Source organism: Lutjanus erythropterus, chromosome 11, assembly GCF_056507025.1.
Source record: "Lutjanus erythropterus isolate fLutEry1 chromosome 11, fLutEry1.hap2, whole genome shotgun sequence".
Lineage (NCBI taxonomy): Eukaryota > Metazoa > Chordata > Actinopteri > Lutjaniformes > Lutjanidae > Lutjanus > Lutjanus erythropterus.
This window is the reverse complement of record NC_139327.1, coordinates 18,876,588-18,900,297: the sequence shown is the minus strand read 5'-3', so window position 1 is coordinate 18,900,297 and position 23,710 is coordinate 18,876,588. Positions and strand designations below refer to the sequence as shown.

General features: G+C 38.5%; 3 protein-coding genes across 5 annotated transcripts; all 3 read left to right on the top strand.

Annotated features, from left to right (window-relative positions):
- The first annotated feature begins 1,189 nt into the window (after positions 1–1,189).
- On the top strand, positions 1,190–6,772 carry prdx4 (peroxiredoxin 4). Its single transcript, XM_084731140.1, has 7 exons — positions 1,190–1,485; positions 3,355–3,472; positions 3,585–3,701; positions 4,768–4,890; positions 5,314–5,444; positions 5,620–5,654; positions 6,648–6,772. The coding sequence occupies exons 1-7, from the start codon at positions 1,281–1,283 to the stop codon at positions 6,696–6,698; spliced, it is 780 nt and encodes a 259-aa protein (XP_084587266.1). The 5' UTR covers positions 1,190–1,280; the 3' UTR covers positions 6,699–6,772.
- A 2,404-nt stretch (positions 6,773–9,176) lies between these two features.
- LOC146318921 (diamine acetyltransferase 1-like) lies at positions 9,177–10,807 on the top strand. Its single transcript, XM_084730286.1, has 6 exons — positions 9,177–9,418; positions 9,510–9,561; positions 9,653–9,733; positions 9,834–9,935; positions 10,069–10,109; positions 10,217–10,807. The coding sequence occupies exons 1-6, from the start codon at positions 9,353–9,355 to the stop codon at positions 10,382–10,384; spliced, it is 510 nt and encodes a 169-aa protein (XP_084586412.1). The 5' UTR covers positions 9,177–9,352; the 3' UTR covers positions 10,385–10,807.
- Positions 10,808–12,057: 1,250 nt separating this feature from the next.
- On the top strand, positions 12,058–22,826 carry LOC146318920 (zinc finger Y-chromosomal protein 1). Of its 3 annotated transcripts, none has more exons than XM_084731137.1 (8): positions 12,058–12,452; positions 15,032–15,128; positions 15,711–16,025; positions 17,211–17,360; positions 18,530–18,655; positions 18,748–18,882; positions 19,028–19,171; positions 21,134–22,826. In XM_084731137.1, the coding sequence occupies exons 2-8, from the start codon at positions 15,062–15,064 to the stop codon at positions 22,432–22,434; spliced, it is 2,238 nt and encodes a 745-aa protein (XP_084587263.1). In that variant the 5' UTR covers positions 12,058–12,452; positions 15,032–15,061; the 3' UTR covers positions 22,435–22,826. The 3 variants fall into 3 exon arrangements, with proteins under 3 accessions (XP_084587263.1, XP_084587262.1, XP_084587264.1); XM_084731136.1 differs by having other exon boundaries at positions 12,059–12,406; XM_084731138.1 differs by lacking the exon at positions 18,748–18,882 and having other exon boundaries at positions 12,066–12,406.
- Positions 22,827–23,710: the final 884 nt, after the last annotated feature.

The window sequence follows — 23,710 nt, the reverse complement described above, 5'->3', positions numbered from 1 at the left end:
AACTTCTGCATTCTCTTCCTTCCTTCATGCAACATTTTGACACAGATCTGAATATCTGGATCAGATAACGAACCCTGAACACTTAAAGATGTAGAACTGAATCATTCAGGTCGTATATTTTGTGTCAGCAAATAATGATAACTTTAAATCCAAAATTGATTAATATTTTTCTATTTTTTAGTGTCCATAGCACAATGACACTAATGTATCTGTGTGTTTGTATCTAAGAGCTGTTGTTTGTTGTCAGTGACTCAATGATTAGTTCACTGTAGCTGAAATTTTGAAATTTTAGTTTCTTTGTTCTCAGGTGTACCATGGCCTTTTGGTTGTTTATGTCAGCACTTTGATGTGTGTCTTTCATACAGCCTCTCATTTTGTACCAATCAATTCATGTATTATTAATGTATTGTTACATTATTATTATAATAAAAGCAGATAACTTTATGCAGGGAATGATTATCTGCCTGTAAATTCTATAAGGTATGACATTTATGTATTTCGTTGGGTTTTTTTAAGTACAAAAAGGAAATTTGATCAAGTCTGGGACAATTTCTTCTTGTTCTTTTAGGGCTCAGCGTACAGTACATATGGGTGCATTTGTTAACATTTAGGGTATTGTAATTGTAACTGCTCTGTTCTTATTTTTGTTTTGTTAATGTATGTCTGGAAAACATATTATAATATAATACTGGACATTTATAAGTCATGTCTGTATGTAGACTGATTGATTGAAAGACAATAAATAAAAACTAAAAAACTAAAATGACAAAAAGAGGTATAACTTTTCATGTTTATAACTTTGTTTTTAATCCTCAAAACCTTTTAACATTATGGTGTCTTGGATGCAGAGTGAAGAGCATATTATTTATTTCTGATGTCTTTTTAGGAATTGCAATGTCTCCAAATATAATATACCTGGCTGCAGTTGTTATGACTCATCTTGGAATTAGGGAAATAAAATACCTAAGAATGCTTCAACCACAGAAACATGACCCAATATATATATATTTAAAAAAAACAAAAACATTTATTCAATATAAAAAAGAAAATTTAAAGGGAAATGTATTTGTTTGTCAGTGTTGGCATACCTTAATATCTTAAGCTTACTTATGAGACAGGAGAGGGCTAATTAACTCCAGGAGATGGCAGTAATGCAACAAGAAGGACGCCAACTGCTGCAAAACCTGCATGAAGAAGAAGAGGAGGAGGAAGAAGGTCTCTTCAAATCCTGCCAAAAGACTTGCCACTTAGTAGCTACGTGCTCTCAAAGCGTCGGCACAATGGAGTTCGTCCTGCACGTTAAATTACAGAAGGAGCTTTTCTCCGCTCTCCTCCTCCTCTTCCTCATCACGGTCACATCTGCAGAGGGAAGCGCTCAAGTGAAAAACTCCCAGTGTCACAACTACGCGGGAGGACACGTCTATCCAGGGGAGGCTTTCCGTGTTCCCGTGTCCGACCATTCCCTGCACCTCAGCAAAGCCAAGAGTGAGTTTCTCTCTTCCCCTCAGACATACAGGTGACATGTCTGTCTGTGCGTAACGAGGACGCGCTGCAGAGGTTTGCATGTCTTTGTCTAACAGCTGCTGCAGCTGCTGCATGGTGCTCCTGCTGTCAGGACAAGAGACACGGACTGTCACTGTCTGTCTGCAGCCTGTGCTCATGTTTTGTCGTCTTATGGTCTGATTCTCATGTTATAGTTTTGTGGGGTAATTAAACTTATAATAAAATGGATTTTGAAGGACACGTCATTCTCCCTCCCTCCGCCCCTTTCACACATGACGGTGTCTGGCACAGTACCAACACTGTTCAGAGGGCTGGACAAAATAACAGAAACATTAATAAACTATCACTTTTGTAGTGCATGATGCCTTAAAACATGCAGCAGTTTTACATTTACCATATTTCCGGCCCCTTGCGCCTCTTCACAAGTGTAGTTTTGTCTGTTTGTCATGTGTCGTCATGGATTTTCAGACTTTAACCCACGCCACAATACCAACTTTTGCAGTGTGTTGACCAGCAGAAATGGACTCTGCGTGGGCGAACTAACACTAACACTTCAAAATGATGTAATGCTTAGAGTGTGAGAAGAAAATTAACAACAACAACAATGATAATAATAATGATATAATCTTAATTTAGGCCTGAATAGCATTTTTTTCAAACAAAAGTTACAAAAATGCTTTTCAAGACAGATATACAAATGACTATGACAAAAATAATTCAAAAACAGTATAAAAGGTATACAGCATTATGACAATTAAACAAAACAATATAAATTATTAGTTTTATTATCACAGATGCAATCAATATCAGAGAGAATGCACTTGGATAAAAAGGGTTTAAGAAGTCATTTATCAGACCAAAATCCCATTAAAAGTATGCTTATAAAATTATGTTTTTAAAATAGATTGAAAGGAGAAATCTGTAATATGTGTACTGTACTAAATTATAAAATGACCATGATATGCAATCTGATATTAAGGAAACATGTTAAATTTAAATACTTGGTTCTTTGCCAACAGTGCTCAAACCAGCGTGCTCTCCTTAGAAATCTCTATTCCAACCCGTTAACTTTATTATAGTTTACCTGACTCACATTAATTAGAGTTAAAATTAAGGCTGAATGTTCACCAAATGAGTGAGTGTTTGTTTTTTAGGAGTATGTATGTTGACGGGACTCCAATATGTTGGAGTCTGGCAGGCAGTCGCTGAAAAGCTGATCAACTTGCAGAGTGGGACTCATTGTCGCTTGTCATTTTCAAATGATAATGTTGCGCTGGTCTTGCGCTCCTGCAGTGTTCTTGCAGCCTGCCTGAGCTTCCTCAAATCTGAGGAGGAAGGGTTGGGGGGAAACAATTTGCTTTACCCATAGACTGTATATTAAATAGGATTTCAACCTACTTAATATACAGTCTGTGGCTTCAACTCATGATTTTGGACTGCAGTGCTCATTTCTGCATATGCAACAGTTCCATATTGCTTTTTAAAGCAATCATTTTTAAAAAAGGATAAGGAGCTTGTTCCAAATAAAAAATGATAACAATGGCATACTATCAGTATATGTAATGATGTAGGATGATGCAGGAAAACTGCATTGGCAATTAAGATTTGAAACTTTATTTGGAACAACCACAATCGTGCACTGTGCAGTGAAAAAAGAGAGAGAGAGAGAAAAAAAAGAGCAAATATAGGCATAGGAAAATGATAACAATGAACAGAAGTGTGTATCTTTCTTTCAATCTCTTCACATTATTTCTGATATAAATATAGTGATTTGTAGCATCAAAATGCTTGTGATGGATGTAAAAAAAATACCTGGTTTTATCAATCCATGTATTGTTGTGCTTACTTCAGTTTCAAAGCCTGCACCACACTGGGAGGGAACAGCTGTCATTAATGGTGAATTCAAGGAGCTGAAGCTGTCAGACTACAGAGGCAAATATATCGTCTTTTTCTTCTACCCCCTAGACTTGTGAGTAACATCTGAAATACACCTTACATAATCATTTTATTTGTTTTGCAGAGATTGCTGCACAACTGCGTGTATTCTAATGTCATCTGTGTGTTTGTTCTGCCTTTTGCAGCACATTTGTTTGCCCCACTGAGATCATCGCATTCAGTGATCGCGTGCATGAGTTTCAGGCTATCAATACAGAGGTGGTCGCCTGCTCTGTCGACTCCCAGTTCACCCATCTGGCCTGGTAAGAACACTGTCCTCAGTAAACCCATAAAATGATATCAGAAAAAAAAAATAATAATAACCAACATTCAATAATTGCCATTATAGTAGACTGACCGGAGTGGAATAATAATACAAATACTTAAAATTTCAACAGATTAATTCTAGGCATTTAGGTGGTGTTAGATTTTTTTCTGAGGGAAAGTTGGTCCTTTTTTAAAATGTGTTTTCCCCATTGATTGTTCTTTTGTTGTTTGTTATTTTGTGCTCAGAGGCAGTAACAGAGAAACTTACTAACTTGCAGATCCTATCGTAACTGGTTAACCATTGTAACTGGGGTTAGGAACTGATTTTAGTAGTAAATATTTCTATACAAACTTAAAATAGGAAAATTGTATTACACAAGCATTCTAACTTAACTCCCAAATTCTTAAATAAAGTCTCCTGAATATAGAACACCATTAAGAATTTTCACTTTTCCACCTCTAGTAGTAGCTAACTTACTTACAATATAGTGAACAGTAGTGTTAACTAACACTAGCTAACTTAACTAACTTGTTTAATCCATATGGCCACTCTTTCATTCCTTTTGGATGTTGGATACCGTGTAGACTGAGTCTGCTATCTTAGCCCACTTTCTTTTATTTCTTAGGTCAGTATTGTTGTAAATTTCCCCAAAATAACATCTTTGGATTTCTCTACAGATGTTACCAAAACCTCTGACCCATTTGTCTTGATGTTAACTACTCTTTATTTTAGCTCTATCTTCTTTGTATGTTTTCATGTATGTTTCAGTTTGTTTCAGTGTTAAAAAATGTGTACAAAGATGTTAAACTCAGTGAAATGAGAAAAGTAGTGGTGTTTGCTAGATAACAGACATAAAAGTTGGTAAGTGAGGTTGGATTGAGTATTTTGGATTTCCTAACCTGAGATAAAATAGGATGGATTAAGATGAGACAGGATTCCTGTAGTTAGTTATGATTTGCTTTTGCAATACCAAATTGGGAAAAATTCTATGTTAAGACTTAAGATAACAAGTTTCTGTAATATGGCCCAACAGTTTTTCTCACTTTTCTTGTTAATACCAGGATCAACACACCCAGGAAGCAGGGTGGACTCGGACCAATGAAAATCCCTCTGCTGTCAGACCTCACTCACCAGATCTCAAAAGACTACGGAGTCTACCTGGAGGACCAGGGACACACGCTGAGGTGCAGTTTTACATTTACATTTATGGTCATTGTCAAAGGTTTATAGACGGCTAACTTACAGAACCACATCTTGTTTATGTAACGCTGTTATGCTGCTGTTATGCTAGTTCAGATTACATAAAGTTGGGTTGTATGAGATACTTATCAATAGTGTATTACCTAAAGTAGATGGCAGTCGACACACCCTCAAATTGGAGACCTTAAAAAAACAAAACAAAAAACACCAAAGTCACACAACAACACAAACTAATAGAGTAAATATTCTAAAACTTAAACTGATTTTTGTAGGTAGACCTTTTTCAAGTGGGTAAAATACCTTTCAGCCACTTTATGTATTGTGTAGTGTAGGGACACGTGATTCACGGACATGTTCATGTTAAACAGTAAACAGCTAACAGTAAGTTGTTCTTAAATCTCTCTCAGGGGATTGTTCATCATCGACGACAAAGGCATCCTGAGACAGATCACCATGAACGATCTTCCAGTGGGACGATCTGTGGATGAGACTCTGCGGCTGGTGCAGGCCTTCCAGTACACTGACAAACATGGAGAAGGTACGAGAATTTAAAACGCACTGATGTGTGAAATTTAAGTTCTGCATGCACAAGCTGATTTATATTAAGTCATTCAAATCATTCATTTTTCATTGCTATAATGCAGTAATGCAGCAGTACCTGGACACTTGTAGTTGTTTTTCTTGTTCTGACTGCATCTGTCTCATTTTTACAGTGTGTCCAGCAGGATGGAAGCCCGGCAGTGACACAGTAAGTATCAACAGGGCTGATTTGGATCTGTGGTCACTAACTAGTGTTGTAGAAAAGACAGAAGATCTCAGCTAGGGTATACATCTTGTGCAATAACAAATATGTCTATCTAAATGACAAGCAGTCTCTGTCTGTTTTGCAAAGAGAAAAGCGCTCACATTTCACAAATAACTTAAATTTCAGCATGTTATGAACATGCTACAACTGAATGGCAAGTAATTTTAACATTTAACTAGTATTTGTTTAGTTTTCATTAGTGGCAGTGACATTTTGACATGTTCGAATTGTTCATTTATGATATCTGTAAAATATTTTTGACATGTTGAAAGATTTTTTCACACATTTTGACTGATTTACTGATATCTTTATTTTAATCAAAGATATCAGTAATTCCCTTTTCACTAATAAGAAAAACAATTACAGATACCTACAGTTGAATTTCCATTTTTTCTGTGGCAATTGATTGTGACAGACATCAATAGTTATATTTCCAGTACATCTGAGTTATCAACAAACCGTTTTGGAAATGCTGACTTAATTAGCATATTCATATCAGATATGTGCACTAGAGATATCTATAATGACATTTAAAGTAGTGCAAATACATTTTTTGATATCTAAATTCCAGTCTGACTAGTTAAAGGAGTCGTACGATGTCTCACATACAGTTGTTAAAAGTATGAATATAATTTTAAGTAGCTATAATAGATATCTGAAAAGCAATTAAGGATATCTGAAATTAAATGTTAAAGGGCTTGCTATAGTAGCTACAGCTGGTAGATATTTCTGATGCTTGACCAAAATGCATTATTTTCATGAAAAATCTGGCTAATGTTTAAAAAGTTGTAAACATTAGCCAGATTTTTCATTGTGAAACAAACCAATAAACAGGATACCAGAAGACTAGTTTGTTGTAAAGAAACAACATTATTACATGTCCTGGTTTGTAGTATATTGTAGTATATTTCTAATTTAATTAATTCTTCCCTACAGATCATTCCCGACCCATCAGGCAAGCTGAAGTATTTTGATAAACTGAACTGATCTTCGTTTCTGTCGTCCCTGTCTGTGAAATCAACCACTTACAGAAAGAACAATTAAAATGTGTTTTCCTAAAATGTTGTCTGTCTGAAACTTTCTGCACTAAAGAAAACAAAAGTACAAAGTGGGCTTAAACTGCCACTTCATTTTAGCGCTCAAGTGAGATGAATCTAAAAACACCAAAGTCTGCATCAGAGTGGGAAGGAACAGCTGTCGTTGATGTGAAATCACCCAGTGGCTACCAGATGCTAACAAGCAGCAACAAGATTACAAATAGTCAAGAAAGTGTATCAGTATGGTGTTAGGATGTTTTCAGCTTGCCTTGGAATCCAGTCCCAGCCTCTGCACAGACAGTAAAGACAACCTCGCTTAAGCATTGACTAAAGATTAAATATGTTTTCACTGGAGCGGCTGAGAGCAAACAGCAAACAAAGTTTGAAGGTTTTTTTTGTTATATGCACAACAATGAAAAAGTGGCACCCACCAACATTGCTCATACAAATGTACATAAACAAGGTTTAAAACAAAGTTAAAATTCTGAGTAAACCATATATAACTTAACCTCAGAAGTAACTGTTAATCAACATCGCATTCCTGCTTTGTCCTACATACTAAAGCAACAGGCGAATTAAAGAGTAGTAGTAACTACGCTACTAGTACTAATGTCTAATAGGATGTTTTTCGTAAGGGACATTAACTGAAAGTGTTGCTTGACAGTAGAGCTCGTGGAGAAAAGAGTATTGTGTGGTATTTTCTGCAGCTGAACTGGTGCAAAGTTAAAGAAAAGTTATTGAGTGTACAGCAGTTTTCAAACTGGGCTGCAGGGACCAACAAAGGGAGAAAATTGGGTTGGCCTTTTTTTGATTGATTGTAATTTCTAATAATCCTAGTTTGATGATTGATTTGACTATGAAGTCTTAGTTATTTTTAAAGCTAAAATAAATAAAGATTTGAGGTTAATTCCTTCAGATAAAATTCTCTCAAATTGGGGGTCCATGGTCTAATGTGCATCTATTTTGCTATACAGTATAAAAATTGGTGAGTACAGGTGCACTGATTTTAGAACGGTGCAACCAAGGAATGACATGACTTATCAATTGGCCGACCAATCACTGACTTGAATTTGTTTGTATCAGCAGCTGAGGGAGTATGAATAAAAGTGGGAACAAGATGAAGGGTGCAAAACATAAACTGGGAGCTAAACTGCATTGCTTGACTAATGGCTGGGAGCAAAACTGTATAACTTGTAAAAAGAAGGAGCTGAAAGAATATGAAGAGTTGGAAAAGTGGGAAAAGATCTAAAAAGTATGAAGTGGATTTTAAGGTTGGTAATACCAATAGAGCACTGAAGATGTGGAACATTATAATGTTTGAATGAAGTTTCTGGCTTAAAGTATGAATAAGTAGATAAGAGTTGAAAATGACTGGAAAACTAACAATGTGTGAATTTTGAGCATTCCATTTATTATTTTAAATGTCGGAAATTTCCTAGAAAACATTTAATATTTTCAACAGTATAAAAGGTATGAATGAGAAATATAATAGTGCATCATTCCTAACTATGCTGAATATTTTGATGTTTGACGTTTCTATGTTAAACAATATGGAAGAGTTATAAAGAAGAGAGAATAATAATCAAGAATTTCATGCATATAAGAATCTATGTTTTCAATACTTCCAGCATTATCACCAATAATAGAAATGGTTTATTAGACCATGCAACTGTAACTGAAGTGCACCCAAAACCATAAATGTCATGTTTTTACTTTATTCATATTAGCAGAAAAAATGTGCTTAAGCAAGTCAACCATATGTACTTGTATAAAGCCTGCTTAAAGGATACATAATGAAAACTAGACAATAACTCTATACATAAAGATGACAATATATCATCTGCAGCCATTGGGAGTATCAACACAAAATCGCAAAATATAAATCATAGATGCTTTCCTGGCTAATCGTTACACCAACAAATGTCACCTCGACTCTAAACTACAACATCAAAAGTTAATTACCTGCTGCTATTCATAACCTGAAATCGAAACTCATTTTCCATGTTTACTTTTAATCGGTGGCCCAACCCATTAATGACATATTATATAATATTAATAGATCATTAAAAGTTTTGTTTTTGTCATGTTAGCAATGCAAATGTTTGCTGTCTGTGACTGAATGTTTGCAGAGCAGGACTGGCCTACTGAGGAACAATTGCGGTCATAGTTAAAGGTTGCACAGATTTTACATTCGTTTTTACACATGAGCTAATCTTTACTCAGCTCCACAAGACATTACATGCACTGACCGTGTTTTTTTTCCAGGACTGGTTAATATTCAACTTTTGAACGGCATTCAGATTAAGCACAGTGATTCACACAAAGATAAGGAGCCAATAGAAGAAGGAAAAAACAGGATGGAAATGGCGGTTTGACCATAAATGGATCATTGAACAGGTTTACGTCCTCAGAGACACATAAAAGGGATGTTACTGAAGCTGCTCTAACACTCAGCGAGACGCATCCAATGCAGTTCTGTGTTTGCCGGTTTTCTAAATTCATTTCCAGGGGATGAACTCCTGAGGAGCGAATGAAGAAACAAATTTTGCTTTTATTCACATTCAGAGGACTAGTGAGCAAAGGGAAAAAGAGTAAAAAGAGAAAATGGCCAGTTTTATATTACGGAAGGCTAAACCCAGCGACGTGCCAGATATCCTGCGACTCATAAAGGTAAGCCAAATGTTCAAAGCCTAACAGTGAGACAAACAATAGGACATTCTGGGCCTTTTGACAGAAAATGCATCATCTTTCTACCTTTTAGGAACTTGCTAAATTTGAAGAGATGGAGGAGAAGGTTGTGTTGAGCGAGAAAGGTGCTTAAATTTTATACAGATATTTACATGGATTTTCTTAAAATGCTTCCTGTCTTAATGCAGTCTTATAAAACCAATGTCCCACTTGTAGATCTACTTGAAGACGGATTTGGGGATCATCCATTCTACCACTGTCTGGTTGCGGAAGTCCCAAAGGAGCAGAACTCAGAGGGTAAAACAACACAATCCTAACGCAAAACCTTTCACAATTTTAGTGTCATGTCACATAAAAAATAGGTTTAAATTTCACAGCCTGACCCATTTTCCTCTAGAGTACACTGTGATTGCCTTTGCCATGTACTACTTCACCTATGATCCTTGGATTGGAAAGCTCCTGTACTTGGAGGACTTCTATGTCATGCAGGAGTTTCGAGGTAAGGTTGTCAGTGCTGTTATAAGTACATGATGATGGTAAAGGTTAATCAGTTACAGAGAAAAAAGCTTTCAGGGGCATTTCTGGTCTACTAACTATTTTACCTGCACTCTGCACATCTTATCTTTCACCAGGTCTTGGCATTGGTTCACAAATCCTGAAGGTGCTGAGTGAGGTACAGTTATGGTTAAAACTTCTTTGTGACAGATTCAACTTAATTTCAACTGCATTCAATATTTTATATATCTCCATGTGTTCTGTCTTGTTTTTTTCTCCCCCTAGACTGCGGTGAAGACCCGCTGCAGTGGCATGCACTTCTTAGTGGCAGAAAACAACACAAAGTCTATTGAGTTTTACAAGCGAAGAGGGGCAGCTGATCTGTCCTCTGAGGAGGGCTGGCGTCTTTTTGAGATTGAAAAGGAGGACTTGTTGAAAATGACTGCCAAATAGAGTTTACTGTGAACTTGGACTTTTATTACTTGACTTAAGAGCAATAATCCTGTTTTGTTTGGTCAGTGATTAGGCACAGACTTAATAGATACATTTAAAAATCAACTGTTACCCTCTGATAATTATTTGCAGAGGGAGTGTTTTTGTTTTGCTCTTTTTTCACTACATTAAATGAATACATTTTGAAATAACTTCTGAATCAAAAGTATCCAGTAATGAACCTTTGGTTGTAGCATAACAAATATAAAGTTACAAGACACTGTTGATCCTTGTGTGCTAATAGCTTAGAATCAGTGGTGGAAGTTTGATTAAATAAAAGCAGCAACACCAAAATGTCAACATGTTGAAAATGTTCTATGAATTAAATAAGTATTATCAGCTAAAGGTATTTAAAGTATCACAAATAAAAGTACTCATGATGGAGCAGAATGGTCCCTGTCTGTTATTATTGCATTATTATTACTGATGCATTAATATGTAAGTAGCATTTCAACCAGAAATTATTTTGCCCTTTGTACATACTGTATGTTTGAGTTAAACAAAGTTATTGGGTGTTATAGCTTTATAATCACTTTGGATGTAATATAGGTATTACATTAGGTATTAGGTATAATATCATGTCTATGGACCATATATGTATATATGTTACATTTATACTGTTATATGAAACTGGGTATTGTCTTAAATTTTGGATATTATATTGTTAACTGGCATAAGTGTCTTTTCCTGGTTTAAAAGACTGCATTTTGGTAAAAAGATGTAATTTTATGAATTTACCAGTATTTATATTATCTGCTTTTACCCACTTAGTAATTAAAAAATATTACTGATAATTATTAATCCAAAATCTGTGTGAATTAGAGCCAAACCAATATACTGGTCAAGTGATATTATCAGCCAGATATTGGCCTGTCACAGATAAATTGGCCTCTATCAGTATCAGCATATTGTCCAATATGCAATGATATGAAACCTTTTTTTTAACAAAACATAATGCAGATTGTTTTTATCTATTAGCTTTAAAGACAGCATTGTCATTTTCTTAATTCAAGTCAAATACATACATATAATTTCCTCTATTTGTATTTTTATTTATAATTATTAAAAATACCAATAAAGGTTTACTGTTTTATATGTCATTTTGGACAATAAAATGTATTGTTAAACTGTAAAATATCCCACCTCTATGTCACAAGTGTTAACCACTTTTGATGGTCATTGTAAAGAATGTGTATTTATGTATATATTATATATGCTGTATAAAGCTCATAAGCAGATATATCAATACATAATTATTTTCCTCCCTAATATCGATATCTGTATCTGCCCCAAAAATCCAATATTGGTCAGGCCTTAATGTTAATATTTTGTGAAAGCACCAACATTCATCCTTACAATATTGTCACAATATCGACATTATAGTATCTGGTGGAAACTATTGTGATGATCTTGTCCCTATCACCCAGTTCTAGTCAGCGATTTGTTCAAATGTTGGAAGATGTCTGCCTGGAGGTCATGATTTAATCACCTTTCACTGTCCACCTCACCGCCGCATACGAGTTTTCTTCTGTTTGGGGAACTGAGGCAGCCCTCAGCCCATTTACTAGCTACACCGACCTTGGGGCTCAAACGAATTAAAATTACCACTACAGTCAGTGCAGGTTTGAGCAGTGTGCCTCCTCAGTCAGTCAGATTATGGCCTGTTTGGTGCCTGCCGCCGGTGTGATCTCCACCACAACTCTTCCGCATTTTCCTGCTGCTCTCGGGCTGTGACGTGTCGTGCTGACGGCGGCCTCAGAGCTGGAGGAGCGGGGGGCTGTAGCATGACAAGATCTGGCTCCAGACGTCCTGCTTTGCTTTCAGCAGAGCTCCAGAAACAACCCCTAACCCCTCCTTCTCTGCTCCTCTCCGGCCCGCCCAAATAACACAAAATTCCCGACTGAATCCTGCCCGAGTCTGGGGGAACCAGGCGGCCTGGGAAGCCGAGGAGCGGACGGAGGCCATCCCTGCAGCATAAATCTGGTACGCGGGTCATTTCTGCTCCGAGGGCGCCCGTTTGCAGAGCTATGTATGCATTTATGCGTGTCCGTGTGTCTTTGTTTTTGCATGCATGCAGTATTTAATTTATTTCTTTATTCTCACCGAGAGGCCGCAAAGGGTTGGGCCTTTTCTTCTCAGGCCCAGGCCTCTATAGAGGCCGTAATTGGCATCTCTGGCCTCTCCGGTTAGCTAGCCAGCCTGCTGAAAGGAGCGGGCTTTTATATTCGCTGGTCGAGTTGCCTAACATTGTTTGCGATAGATTGTAACAGTTAATACACAATGTAGCCTTTAGTAGAAGTGCAGTTAATATATCCTGACCGCCAAGGGGTACTTTCAATTAATGTTAAAATTAGCATTCGTGCAGACACCAAGCTAACAAAATGGCGGACGCTAGTGCGATAACTGAAAGGTCGTGTGTAAAAGGGAAACCTACATTTGCGGAAGTCTCACGAGATTTGTACGGGGCTGTGGATTTATCGCGTACCTTATCCAAAATAATTATGGTTTATATTGTGAAATGCTGTGGTAAATATCTCATTAATTTAGGGACAAGAAATATTTGGTAAGGGTTAGGAAAGGATTTACAGTTGGGTTAAAATGATAAGCCTCGCGAGATCTCTTCCTTGTTTGAGGTTCCCATCTAGACAGGACAGTGGTGAAAATCGGTTGTAGAAAACGAGCTAGCAGGCTACAACAGAGCATCGCCAGTGTACAACTAACAAAACCTAACGTTTTTGTGATATACTTTGGTCAAAAAGCATGTATGTAGGTGCAGTTAGCTATTCCTATATGTGTATTTTATTCGTGACAGTTGGACACTGCGCGTGTAATCAGTGCTAACGCTGCTCCAGTGGTCAGTTGAAGGCACGACCGTGAATCATCTCGTCGGGGTTTACGCTGCGTTTAGTCAAGCATAAATGAGTAGCCCACTTAGTCTGGTAGGTTTTAATGTATTAGCGACATCTTTCAGCACAGTGGTGCACTGTGTTGTGCGCCACATCTCCACACACCGTTGTCATCATTTTCCACCTGGAGGTGGGGGATGGTACATCCAGTGGAAATTAAATGGCACCCCGGCTGCACCGTCCACACCACTGTTTACATCTCTGCATCCGTCTAGTTATGCGTTTGTGTGTGGCAGGGAGAAATTTTGTCGCATATTGTCTCACCTTCATCTCCACGATGAAGTTGGGGCCTAGGGGGCTGACAGTTTTAATTTCTGTAGCTGAAGCAGGGATGCAGCCATGGAAATTATGCCGCTGGTCATTTCACTTGCTGTCATATGTCGCAGAATCAAGCTAACACTTAAAAAATGGTAACTGATCAGTGAGCCTGGCGTCAGATAGGTGATGTCTTTTATATCAGGGGCCCTTATATTGTTGTGCGTAAATAAAATCGGTAAACAAATGAAGTACTCTACAGGGGGACTCGTTCATTGCAGCAGCAGGATACAACTAAGCACGCTGCAAAAACACAGCAAAATTATTAAAGTCTTAGGAACTTGACAACCTGTACACAGTGCTGTCACAGGAAAAGTCACTGAACACTGTCTGGTTTTGCTATGCTGAAAGCAAAATTTTAGGCAGGACAATAAAGACTAAGGAATCAAAGAATATTGTATCATTTTAACCAGGTGGTAACGTATCAATACTTTTGTCAATATTACATGGTACAATGAAGGTGGGATATATTGTGGTTGCTACCAAGAAAGAATGGAGGTTATAACTGCTGCCCCATTTCTTGGTGAAAATGTCAACTGTGCATAGTGTTTGATACCAAGCCCACACTAACCAATACATATAGTATTTGCTGCAACAGTCTTTGAAGGACTGATTTGTAGGCTGTTAGGGTGATGCTCGGACTGCAGCAGTTGTGCAACACCACCAGGCCTGTGACCTCCATCATGTGAATCACATTATAATGTCAAATTAACAACACACACACACACACACACACACACATACACACCGTGTTTGTATTCAACAAGCAAAGCATGACAAGCTGATTGTGGTTTGCCCTTGGTGCTTCTGGAAAAGAAATTATTGGTTTCTGTTTAGGTTAACATGAAATATTAGAATCACATTTGATGGTCTGCATCAGTTGGATTTCTTTTTTTTTTTTCTTTTTTTTTAAGTTTTTCTTTTGCCTTTATTGATGATAGGAGAGAGAGAGAGAGAGAGAGAGAGAGAGCGCAAAGTGTAACGAGGGGCCACAAGCTGGATTCAAACCCAGGACACTGTGAAAAGGACTTAGTCTTAGTACATGGGTTGCACACTCTAGCTACCAGGGTACCCCATCATCTGGCTTTTTCTTATAAAAATCAAATAGTTTTAAATAACATTAGTGATCACAAGCACATACATGATTTTTGCTTTTGTGTGTGCTGATCAAATATTCTTGAGATTAAGAGTTCAAACACAAACAGCACAAGGAAACTTCTTCAAGACAGTTGTCAGTACAGATATTTTTAATTTAATACATTGTATGGGAAAATGGACTTGGGTGACCTGCAGTTTGCCTTCATACTGAGAGGAATTACCTGGGTTTTGCTGGGGTTTGCTTAGTTTTGATCGCCAAAGATCTAAACTTTCTGTTGTTTGCTTTCAGCTCTCCAGTAACAAATGCAGTGCGAGGACAATGGATGAGGATGTCACCAGGCTTGCAATACATTCTGAAGAGCCTAAAATAATATTACACGGATCGGGTAATTTGTCATGTTTATATTAATGTATGTTTTTATTTTCTCAAAGTATGTTTGTGAATTCTGATAAACATGGTAATGTTGGGTTAGTTAATGAAAACGAACTCTTTGATTAGCCCATTAACTTAACATTTTTTAAATTATATGTTTAAAGTGTTATCCGGATTAGGGCTGATTATTTTCATTATCAGTTAATCTGATATCTTCACATAGTTTGTTGTCCAATCAAAAACCCAAAAGACAAAGACTCTTCATTTACTATCATAAATTACAGAGAAAAGAATCACATTTTACGTAAGAAGCTGGAACCAGCATTTTTTAAAATATATTTGCTTGAAAAAATGACTGAAATGATACATCAGTTATCAAAAAATAGTTTGCAAATTTACTTTTGATTGATTTATCAGTGCAGCTCTAGTCTGAAACAGGATGTTATGACCATTGAATGCAAATTCATATTATGGTTGCATGATGTTTGTAGGATATTAGTAACCGCATTTAATATGACTTTTAAAAAAATCCACATACAATAAACCTTTGCTCTTAACTGCTTTCTGCTTGACTGCTTAATCCTGCTTCTTCTAGATGAGGGTGGTGCCGGCGGGCAGGAGTTTGTTGTGGAGCTTCAAGAGACTGTGTTGGTGTCAGAAGGTGAGGGCGAAGGCATGGCAGTTCACAGGTTCGCCCCAGATGAGCTAGTCATCCAGGACGCTGTGGAGGATGTAGTGTCTGAGTATGTGCACTGCGATGAAGATGAAGATGTTGCTGTGGAGACCTGTGTGATGGCTCTGGAGGGTGAGGAGGAAGGCGTTGCCATGGGAGACATCCCTGAAGATGGGCTGGACCCAGAGCAGCAGGAGGACGACCAAGATGGCTGTGGAGATTATCTAATGATATCGTGTAAGTTTACTGCTCTGCTGGGTCTGGATTCAAATGTGCCACTGCTCCACTGGAAAGCAACATTGTGGACTGCATTTACACTTGAGCCACTTTGTCTTGTGCAGAAAAAAGCTAGGCATAAATGCATAGAAGATGTGGTCAAGACATACGTTGAAATGGTGTAAATGTAATATATATTCTTCCTATAGTTTAAAAATAGTGCCTAAACATGGACTAAGGAATGAAGTGTTTCTAAGATAGAATATAAAAAATAATGTATGGCTATTACAGGTTTTGAAATGATATAGGCTAGCTACAGTGTTGAAAATAGCAATTTTAACACTTAAGGTTTGTTGAGTGTTCAGCTCTTATACAGAAGTTGTTTCATGTATTTCTTCTCGTTTTTATTAAGGGCAGGAGTCTATCAGTATCATGTAAATAACCAAATTCAGCCATGCTTCTGTTTACCTGCAGTTCCTGATCCAGGTTTCGGGTTTATTTTTAGAATCTAAATGCTACTCTATTCTGTTTATTTCTATTTGATTAAAGCAGGAAAACTTGACACTTTGTGTCCAAAATATTAAATCTGGTTAATGCTAATACTGTAGTTTGTGAACTAATATAGACCATAACAAATGTCAAAGTTTAAACATCACTGGCACATAATCACATTAGCACAATAGCAGCAATTTGCAGTGCTGTCTGCACCACTGAACAGTTTCCTTGTTTAACAACCCCAAAGTGGTATTAGGTCACAGTCTGAAGCTAAGCAGCAGACTGTCACCACTATTTACTGTTAAAATTTAATCCTGACTTTGTGTGTTAATAAGTGGACATGCAACATACAACGTTTTTTGAGCTTGTCTTTAACCACGTATGCATTAATAAAGAGTTGCTAACCACATGTAAAAGGCATTGGGGTGTAGTGACATGAAAGCAGGAATGGTAGACTTTAATCTCAGTTTTAATTTGCTGCAGTATTGATAAACCAGAAGTTCTCCAAAAGCAATTATTTTGAAAATGATTAATGGTATTATATCTCAGAATTGGCTGGGTAATATTTATTAAGAATTCAGACCAGCTTATAAATATTACTAAATATAAATAGTGGTGATTTATTAAGCATTCATATTGTCAGAATTTATATCAGCTCATGTCTGGCTGACCCCCTACACATAAAGTGTGATTTGTGTCCCCCCTTGCTAGTGGATGAAGCTGGTAAAATGGTGTCTGAGGATGGAACGGAGGTAACAGTGGAGGGAGCTGTGGAGGACCAGGAAGTGGAGAAGGATGAGGACGGGCAGGAGGTGATAAAGGTGTACATCTTCAAGGCTGATTCTGGGGAGGATGACATGGGTGAGTGGCAATTGAGTTTCATCTTCTGCTCATGTGGGTCTAAAATATTGTCTTGTTTGGAAAAAAAAAAAAAAAAAGTTGAGTCCTACTCCAGTCTAGCTCACTTGCTACACAGTTAGTTACATCCACCACTAAGCACAAATATTTTGTTTTCTTTCTAAAACTTTTATTGTTGAGGTTATTGGCCACATGACGTTTTCTGTTCCTTAGGTGAAAACAGGGTATGTGCAGATCTTAAAATATCCTAAAAAGCAATGAATGCAGGCTCCTAAATAAAGCCTTAAATGTAGTATTCAAAAGTTTTCAGTATTACCTCTTTCTGTATGCAGCAATGTTGGCTATAAAATGTTGTATCACTTGTGGGCTGTCATGAGGAGTTAGACCCCTAGCAGATGGGCCTGTTGCAACAGTGTAGTGTGTGCACAGGAGGCTGTTAATCATTTCAATCAGCACCATCAGATGCCTGGTAAGCGCTGTCACCACTGCTAGCTACAGCACTGAGAGGCTCATCTTCAGGCCTGTCACAATACTTACGTTACTGACTTATTGAGGTCAGCAACAATGATCAAGGTCATGACAAATGAAGACAAATGAAGAGGCAAACCTATGCTGAGACATGAGTTGCTGTCATTCCTCATCACCTTGCTTCTGTCCTTTTGTCATATGCTGTCTCAATTAAAAGTTTGTTGCTCTTTGAATCAAAGTACTTACATTAATATGCTATTATCATATCAGTGGTATAATGTATTGTCTAACAAGTGACAGGCCTACTCAGTGTTTTATAATTGGCAAGCAGAGATCTTAACAAAAACTTAAATTAATTAATCACTTTCAGTTGGTTTGTTCACCCAGCCATATTATGCGACTTATCCAAGTCACATTTATTTAATTAGTAATTATTATTTGTGGCTGGGAAGTTGCTGAAATGAGAAAAATGTAATAATATAATGAATAATTCTAGGCCATATTGTCTCCATTGCCCCTATCATACATACTTTGGCCAGTATGATTGTGAAACAAGTATTAGATTGCATTCTGTGTGCTATTCAAACGGCCCGGTCTTAAATGTAACTTGGTTAACCACGTGGATACCCCAAAGGTGTGAGGGTCAGTTGCCCAGTTTTTGTGGCAGAAACGTGGAGGATTTAAAGGGTGTTTTTATCCTGCAGGAGAGTCTGTTGACATCAGTGATGGAGATACAGAAAGTGTGGCATTAACGGAGTCAGGCCAGACGCTCAGAGAGAAGATGGTTTACATGTCCGTCGGGGATTCTCATCACAATCAAGGAAACCATGGTGAGTTACTTGGACCTAACCAGCGGGGATGACAGTCATGAAAGTAAACGTCACCAGTTTTTTGGTTTTGTACATGTTGGGCTCATCTACAGGTGGGTCCAAGGTGACTGATGAGGTTTATATGGAAGTGGTGGTAGGAGGGGAAGAGCCAGTAACTCACGACCGCTCGTATGACAGCGTGTCTCTAAGCAAGGACTTCATGCCTGTGGCCTGGGCAGCTGCTTATGGTCAGCACCCCTGTCTATTAAATTGCTTTTAAAACAACACTGGAAGCCTGTGCATCAACCACGTCTCTGAGTGTCTTGGCTTGAGCTTTAACAAACGCTGTTAGTTTTTAATTTCTGTATTAAACATGTTCTGTTTGCCTCATAGGTGCAGAGGATAGCGAGAGTTGTGAAAACCGAAACGGTGCAGCCAGCGCACTGCTGCACATTGATGAATCTGACGGGGTCAATGAAATCAACAGACAACGCAACAAGAGCAAGAGACGGTCGGAACCTCGCCAGGTACAGACAGGTAAGAGCAACACAAAGTCTGTGGATGTGAAGTTGGAATTTAAATGGTAAATGCCAATCAAATCACTCATCACACCAAAAGAAGACTTTTAGATTGTAATTGCGACAGTGGAGTTGTGCAGTGCTCAGCAACAGCAGAAAGAACGCTTTGTGGAAGGAGCCCACAGTGATTTTAAATCTGCAGTCTAACCAGCAGTCTGTTTTACAACATATTGAATTTAAATTGATAGGAAAAAGAAACCAAAACAACTCAGTGTGTTGTTTTTGGTGGCACTTTGAGACTTTACTTGGTCCAAACAAAGTTTATGTGGCAGAGTTGTGATCAGCTGTAACAATGAAGAGTGGCTGAGCAACACACACCACTGCATTAAACAACTTCAATCAACTCTGTGATCAAGAAAATGACTCTCTGCTCTCTCTGTTTTTTTCACCTCAAAAACTCTGTACCTTCTCTGTATGTTGGACAGCGAGGTTTTTCCTCAGAGTTCCCAGTGCAGCAGAGAGGCTGCTCTCCACTGCTGACATAATGTGAATAATGCCACACACAGTGAAACACTCCCCTCATTTTTTTTTTTTTATTGTCATATAGTCGGACTATAGGATTCTTTCAAATTGATTAATTCATCTTATTAATGCATTTTTTTTAAATAAAAAGACTGCAGGCCATTTAATTACCAGTTATGATCCATATTGTATTTCATGGAAACTGGAGCAAGAGACTGAAAATTCTGTCCTCTTTTCTATTAATTTAGTGAAAAATAGATTCTGAGTCAAACCAGACAAAAAGATCCCCTGCGAAATGTATCATATGTCTCATGTTTACTTCTAAACTAGGCTACTTCTTGAGTTTTGGTGAGAATGACTGAATGTGAGCAGCTGTAGATAAATACAATCCAAGCCACACCCCATGGCTTAAAAGTTTTAAATTTTGATGCATCGAGATGCATCCAGAATCTATTCATCATTGAACCAAAGCCACTCCTATTGATAAGTATAAGTATCAATAAGCAGCATCTGTATGGTTATGAAAAGAAAAATGAAAGAGTGATAGGGTGTATGAACGTTGTAAGGAGATTGTCACACCTTCTATCTCGTTTTTGTTGCTAATCGATACACTCTGGTGATGCTGCCACAAATGACGTGTTGATGTGTTTCCACAAACAAACCGACTCAGATGAACAATGTTGGCACACAGTTTGACACTAATCTTTTCACTGTAACTAACTGTGAACAGCAACTCTCCATGAGTTTGACTAACTGGGCTAAGCCAACTAGCATGCTACAGCTGATCCACAACAACTGGTGCACTGCCAGAATGTTCCTGGTGAAACGTGCGCTTTAGAATTTCTGGTCCTGTTGTGCGAGCAATTGATAGAAATAGACAATTTTGACAATTTGGGTCACAGGTCGTACTGAATGGAGAACGTCCTGTACCAAAACAGTTCAGGATGAATACACATACCATTACACCCATAGTAAACAGTATTACTTGATGTACCATGTAGACAGTCAGCAGGGCTGTGTGTCAGCACTGTGTGTTCACCTGTTTGACTGCAGTCCACTCTGTGACTTGTGGCAGCAGTGAACCTGCTGCTGTGGCGTGTAACGTTTCACAGGCTTATCAGCAGTTTACTCTCTCTTTCTCTTTGACAGTGACGTCTGCTTTTGAATATGTGGACATGTAATTTATTCTTTGCCTTATAAGGATCAAGAGTCAATAATGTGTGGGTGCTTATTTTATTTATTGCTTTATATACAGATTGTTTTCAATACATTTAAATCAACTGAACATGTCACTGATATCACTTGTTTTATTGGGATTGTTATTGGTAAAGAATGGGTTTGTTTTTTAAAAGATTAAAACACCAAAATAGAAGCTTCTGAGATGATGAAAAGTTTATTTGACAAATAAGATTATGGCCATCTTGTCATTATGTTTCCCTCTTGTCATTTTTCTCTCCAGCTATCATCATTGGTCCATATGGTCAGCCTCTCACAGTTTACCCCTGCATGCTTTGTGGTAAAAAGTTTAAGTCACGAGGTTTCCTGAAACGCCACACCAAGAATCATCATCAGGATGTTCTGACGAGGAAAAAGTACCAATGTACAGACTGTGACTTCACCACCAACAAGAAAGCCAGCCTGCACAACCACATGGAGGTACACGCTCTGAGCAGCAAGGCCCCTTTTGAGTGTGAAATGTGTGGCAAGGAGTTCCACCAGCAGGCGGCGCTGTTCTCTCACAGACTGCAGCACCACCACCGAGAGCCCAAGAACCAGCCGCCTCCACCGCCCACCAAGATGCATAAATGCAAGTTCTGTGACTATGAAACTGCTGAGCAAGGATTGCTCAACCGGCACTTGTTGGCTGTTCACAGCAAAAGCTTCCCGCACATTTGTGTGGAATGTGGAAAAGGCTTTCGACACCCATCAGAGTTAAAGAAACACATGCGTACACACACAGGCGAGAAGCCTTATTCCTGCCTCTACTGCGACTACAAGTCGGCCGATTCCTCTAATCTCAAGACGCACATCAAGACTAAGCATAGCAAGGAAATGCCATATAAGTGCGAGCGCTGTTTCCAGACCTTCGCAGAGGAGGAGGAGCTAATGCAGCACGGACTAACACACGAGGAGAATAAGACCCACCATTGTGCCCACTGTGATCACAAAAGTTCCAACTCCAGTGACCTGAAACGCCATATCATATCTGTTCACACCAAGGACTACCCACACAAATGTGCCATCTGTGGTAAAGGCTTCCACCGGCCGTCGGAACTGAAGAAGCACTCGGGGTCGCACCGCACCAAGAAACTCCATCAGTGCCGACACTGCAACTTTAAGATTGCAGACCCTTTTGTTCTCAGTCGTCACATCTTGTCTGTCCACACGAAGGAGCAACAGGCCTCTCCTGAAAAGAGCGAGGCCAAGAGGACAGAGACACACACTCCTGTTGCAACACCTAAAAAGTCTGCGCCAAGCGGGTCTGGTGGCTCCGGCCCGCCTGGCAGAGTGAGTGCAGCCAGCTTAGCCAGCAGTGTGACTGTAGTTATTGGCAAAGGACAAAAAGAAAGGAGAATCTACCAGTGCCAGTACTGTGACTACAGCACCGGGGACGCGTCAGGTTTCAAGCGACATGTGATTTCCATTCACACAAAAGACTACCCGCACCGCTGCGAAATCTGCTCAAAAGGCTTCCGACGGCCCTCGGAGAAGAACCAGCATATCATGCGCCACCACAAGGACGTAGTGCAGGCAGAGTGACTCTGACCGAGCCAAATACTGTGCCACAACAAAAGAACAATGTCGAAGCAACCATCACACCCCAATCACTGCACCCTCAGCACAGCACCATTCACATTAAGATAATGAGGCGTGTGTGCGTGCTGCACTTAGTCGTTCTGTTGTTTTGCCCTTTTTTGATCCTCAGCCTAATGTTTGTTCAGAAGTGTATACACATGTACATAAATGTTAACGCTCTGTCAGAGTTAGCAACAGAACCCCTCCGTAGACTTGCACTTTTAACTGCATGTCCCTTGCTGGTGACAGTGTGCATGGCAGATTGTGCAGATGTCTCTTTGTAGATAAACATTTTTTAAGTTTTGCAGGCAGCAATCAGTTGTCACAAATCACAATGGTCCTAATTATTTGTCTCAAACTGAAGTGTAATTTGCAAAACATTTGCATCATTTTGTTAAAATGTACTAAACGCAGCAGTATGGATTAGCAGCCTGTTCCCAGTAGCACTTGCCATCCTGGTAAAGATCATAACTGAATGCAGTAATCAAGTCGTGTGTGCTGTGAGTGCGTGTGAGCAAGGAAAGCCCCTTTTACACAGCCTGTTCATGGCAGGATTGTTGTGCTGTTATACTGCCTCACCATCTGTAGAAAAGTAACAGAGAGGCAGTGTGGGAGCATTTTCATTCCACGTATGATCTGCTAGCAGAGGTAGATGTGTTTTTTAAATTGCTTACTTCCACATACTTGTCAGCTTTGTTTAAGTAGAGAGAGATAAGAGGACACATTTTTTCTGCTGTGTGCACTTAGCAGACACACAGACAGGACTGATATTCCACACAGATCATCACACAAGGTGATCTCTTTAACTTTGTTGCAAAAGAAGCAACACCCTGTTAACTTGAAGTAACTTACACAGTGAAGCAAGCAGGTCAGAAAACACCTTGCTTTTTACTTCCCCCTCTACAATTTGTTTTATTTAGCAGAGGTTATCAAATAACAAATACCAAAGTTAATTGCTTAATTGATTGTTTAATCTAGAGCTGAGACTTCTATGAAGTTCCAGAAAATAAGGAAAAAATGTTCATCCCAGTTTCTCAGAGTTGAGGTGATGTCTTTAAATGTCTTTTTTTGTCAGTCCCAAACCCAAAGATATTTTGTTATAATATAAATGGAGAGGAGCATAAAATCTGCTGAAAACCATTGTTGAATGAAAAATTACTTTAAACATTCATCAGTTATCAAAATAGTTTAATTCTCTTTTACCACTTGGCTGATTCACTAGCCTGACATGGCATTTTAC